Source organism: Solanum pennellii, chromosome 2, assembly GCF_001406875.1.
Source record: "Solanum pennellii chromosome 2, SPENNV200".
In the NCBI taxonomy this organism is placed as follows: domain Eukaryota; kingdom Viridiplantae; phylum Streptophyta; class Magnoliopsida; order Solanales; family Solanaceae; genus Solanum; species Solanum pennellii.
This window is the reverse complement of record NC_028638.1, coordinates 44212232-44217079: the sequence shown is the minus strand read 5'-3', so window position 1 is coordinate 44217079 and position 4848 is coordinate 44212232. Positions and strand designations below refer to the sequence as shown.

The 4848-nt window shown below is 30.9% G+C and overlaps 1 protein-coding gene across 1 annotated transcript in view; it reads right to left on the bottom strand.

Moving 5' to 3' along the window:
- Window positions 1–3563, bottom strand: part of LOC107009113 (protein SRG1-like) — a 6194-nt gene extending 2631 nt beyond the window's left edge. Inside the window, exons 1-3 of the mRNA XM_015208389.2 lie at window positions 3270–3563; window positions 1105–1349; window positions 700–1024 (exon numbers count right to left, since the gene is read on the bottom strand). Coding sequence (XP_015063875.1) covers window positions 700–1024; window positions 1105–1349; window positions 3270–3512 — 813 coding nt within the window. The 5' untranslated portion in view covers window positions 3513–3563. The remainder of the gene's footprint in view (window positions 1–699; window positions 1025–1104; window positions 1350–3269) is intronic.
- Between the last annotated feature and the right edge of the window lie 1285 nt (window positions 3564–4848).

Below are 4848 nucleotides of genomic sequence, written 5' to 3'. Positions count from 1 at the left end.
CACCCCAAACCGAAATTTTTTTTAAAAGTTCTTTTTTTACTTTTATAATAAAATAAAATTAAGTGAAGCATTTTCAACAGATTTCATCTAAAAAAAAGACTAAAATATTTTCTCCATATTGAATTATTAAGTAAAAAACTATTTATTCATGACATATGAATAAAATATGGATAAACTAGTATTTTACTCAACCCATTTATTATTCAATTCATTTTTACTCATATCAAATATGGACGGGTTGATTGATTACCCATTTTATGTTTATCCATTTTCAATCCGTCCACATTTGACCCAATCCGTCCATTTATCACCACTAGTCGTAGGTCAGAGTCGAAACCAGGTCTCAAGAGTCAGATTCTATGTCAAAGTCGGATTGAATTTCGGGTTTAATCAATGAAGGCAAAAAGATTACTAAATAAAGTTACAAAGCAAATAATAAGACTCCTAAACAAATTGAACGACTGATATAGCTAATGCAGACTCCTAAATAAGTCTGGACTACTGAAACACTAATACCAAGGAAATATATTGGAATATTCAACTAGCTAGTCATGAGATACTTTTTTTTTCATTTTGTTACTTGTTATATCTCCCCTTGACGAAAGGTCATAGTCAAATATCACCACATAAATTAAAACGATTGCAAAAATAATACCATATTACTTAATAAATATTGAGAGAAGATGATGAAGGAAGTACCTCAAAAGCATCTCCAACATTGACTATGAAGGCATTAGGGAGTGGTTCAATGGGGATCCAAGTTCCATCTTTTTTAATTTGAAGACCTTGAGTTTCATTTACTTGAAGAAGTATTGTAAGGCCTGTTGCATCTGAATGAGGAGTAAGTCCCATCACTTTGTCAGGTTGTGGACATGGTGGATAGTAATTCATCCTCATTGATTGCATTCCTTCTACGAAAACACTCTTCACTTCATCTTCATCAATCCCCAAAGCTTTACCCAACATTTCCAATACTTCCATGCTTAGCTTCTTTATTTCATCTGCGTACTCTTCAATCGTCTCTCTACATTTATACGCATTAATAAGCGATTCTCTTACTTATTTTCAAGCGTTAAAAGGGCGCAAACAACGTTAAATATGTACCTAAGTGAAAGGTAAAGCTTGGAAAACACAGGCTTTCGCAAATATGAGGGTGAAGTCTTCAAGTAAAAGAGATCAGCCCAGTCAAGCTTTTGTTCATCAGAGACGACGAATAGCTGTCCAAATCCATCTGTATCTCCTGACGATTGTTCAAACTTTTTCTTCTCTTCTAATGGCAGATCGAAGAATTTTTGAGTCTCGTCTTTCGTCTTCTCCACTACTGAACAACTAACTCCATGATTAATCAACTGCAACATGTAGTTGAACTTGTTATGACTATCTATTGCGCATGGAGTTTAAACTATTGGGAGTGTAATACACTTTCTGTTTTGGCATAATGCATATATATGTCTTTTAACTTAGCCTCAAATCACATTTATGCCCTTTAACTTTGGATGTGCACAAGTAGACACTCAAACTTGTATAAAATTGAACAAATAGACATGTACGTCCAACATGGCATCTTACATGTCATTTTTGTCCTACGTGGTGTCCTACGTGTATTGTTTTATGTACGACTTATGTGTTTACTTATTCGACTTTATACAAGTTTAAGTGTCTACTTATGCATATTCAAAGTTGGGTAAACATAAACGTAAAATAAATCCAAACTAAAGGGCACATTTATATAGTATGCCTTCTGTTTTACCGACAAAACTTTGCCACATAAATAAAATAGTTGTCTTCAAAAAAAATTAAGTAAGTCATTAATATTAATTAAAAGTTAAACATTAAAAGTATTACTATATCCCAGAAACTTTTTTTTTATTTTTAAAAGATAAAAGCTAGAATTTTTTTCTCACGCCACCCTTTTATTCTTTTAAATTTTTTTAAAAAAAACATTCAGACTTCACCCCCTTCCTCACTTCTTCCTAAAACAGATTGATATTATTTTTATTTTTTTTTATTAAAAAAGAAACTCTACCATACACCATCTAACTCTCTCTTTTCATTTTTTTAAATATATTTTTCTCATTTTGTGTTAGATATGTAAATATATTTTTAGAAAAGTATTATATATAACATAATACAAGGAAATAATTGAAAGCGTTGTGTTAGGTGGAGTAAGGTAGAATTTTTTTTCTTTTAAAACTAAAATAATATCTAAATTATTATTTGAAGAGTTAGGGAGAGAGGAAGTAAGATATTTTCAAAAAAACTTTTATAAATGGAATTTTATTTTTCTTTTAAAGAAAAACTAAAAAAAATTGTGGTGGGGAGGGGGTGGGGTGAGAGGAAGTGGTGGAGTCTGGAGTAGAAGTATTTTACACTTTATTTTATAAATTTTTTGGATATATAGTAATGCCTTTATTTTTAACTTTAACTAATACTATAATTTATTAAATTATTTGTTAAGGTGAAATATAATTTTGTCCATTATTTTAATTGATATTAGTAATTTATTTAATTTTTGCCAAGATAGAATGTTTTGTCCATGATTTTTATGGCATAATACATGTATATGCTCTTTAACTTAGCCTCATTTCACATGTATACCCTCCAATTTTGGGTGTGTAAAAATAGACACTTAAACTTGTATAAAGTTGAACAAGTTGACACATTAATCCTATGTGGCACAATACACACAAGACACCATGTAGAACTCAAATTACCATGTAGGATGCCACATAGGGCGTGTGTGTCTATTTGTTCAATTTTATACGAGTTTAAGTGTCTACTTATGCATACTCAAAGTTAAAAGGACATAAATATAAAATGAGGTAAAGTTAAAGGAGAAGGTGTAGACGTACATACACCATGATATATATGAATGTAATAAAAGAGAAAGATGTGTTTCTCAAACTACTAAGTGATAACTTAAGTATGAAACTCATATTCTCAATAATTTAGGTATAGAACTAAGAAAAGATTGGTTTAGGTGTTTTTGACACTGAAAAAAATTATATCATAAAAATTGAGACAAAGTAAAAATATGCATATACAAACCTATATATGGTCCGTTTTGGCCGAACCACGGACTACTTCAAGGCCAATGGGCTTTACCGTTTTGAACCAAACAATCTTGAAAACTGATATCATATTAAAGTATGTGATAATTTTATTTAGAAAGCTTAAACTAAAGAATACATATGCACTTTTAATTGATATTTTGTATGAGAAAAGTCACCTGATATATCTTTGCTAGTATATTATTGATCTATATGTACCTGAAAGAAACCCCAATCTTTAGCTGCTAAGTGCAACTTGTTAAGCTCAAGATTCATGGAGTCATGATCATTAAAGTTGATCAATCGTTGCATATCAATTACTGGGACTTCTTTATAAATTGATGATGCAATTGAACGGTCTTGATCATCACGTACGTATCGCGATGGAACCGTCACGAGTTTCTTCTTGGCCAGTTCCTGTACAGAAGGAACTTCCATGTACTTGACTTCTATTTCTCTCATATTTGTTTAACTGCTTAATTCTATGGTGTTCCAATATTGAATAATTTGATATTATATATATTAAATCTACCATCCCTTTCATTTCACTTGTGTCCACAACTATTTTACGATGATATCTCAATTTAAATTAATTTATTGCGTGTGAGGTCAGTACTGGTGGGCAAAAATAGGACCAAACAAAGACCAGAACATGCACCACCAGAATCATATTATGTATGGTTATACACTTGTTATAAACGGAAAAAAGGTCAACATTATCCTTGAATTATTCGAATACTATATATCTGTTAATTATGTTTGGGATTAAAACTATCTTTGCCATCTATGTTTTGGATCATAAATATCCTTAAAACGTTATCTTAGTCATTAGTGTTGACATGGCAGTCCACCCATGCAGTCCAACATGACAAAAATACCGTTCTCTCAATAATGTTGTTCTTCCTAGCTAGTTCATTCCTATAACAGAAAGAAAATCAAATATAATTCTTTCATTGTTCTTGTTTGAGTTGTTGTTCGGGCTCTGGAGCTCCAATGTCAAAGTGTACTGAAGTTTGTTTGAGGTTGTAATTGTTTGTTGACGGATCGAGTTCATTGTTTGGGATTTGGGGTCATAGATTCACAAAATTGATTTTAGTTTTTCAAGCTTTTAATAACTTTCAAATATTTTTTGGGATTTCAACTCAAATCTTCAAAATATCAATCTTCAAACAAAAAAATCAGTTGTTAAACGACAATTTTTAGCTTCAATAATAATATCCAAGCAATTTTTAGTAACATTCAGCTAAATTTCTTCAAATTTTTGCACTTCAAAAACCCAACGAAGGAGAGAAATTTCTCATTAACAAGCTTTCAAATAAGTAACTATTTTTGAGTTTCAACAAAAAAGAATGACTTCAACAATTTTTCAGCATCTTTCAACCTTGAGAATCAAAATTTCAGCCTCAGATTCGATGACATCAAAATCCAAACAATGAATTTGATCATTCAACACACAACTACTATCTCAAACGAACTTCAACACACTTCGAAATTGAAATTTTAAAGTCCGTGCAATAACGCAAACAAGAACAATAAAAAAACTATTTGTGATATTATTTTTTTAAAAAACAAAATTGTGATAGAGATCAAACAAGGAAGAACAACATAATTGAGAGGAAGGGATTTTTGCCATGTTGGACTGTCTAGATGGACTGTCGTGTCAGCACGTATGACAAAGATAACATTATACGGATATTGTGGTCCAAATTATAGACATCAAGGGTAATCTTGATCCCAAACATAAATAAAGGATATATATGAGTTATTTCGAAGAATTAGAGGATAATTTTGACAATTT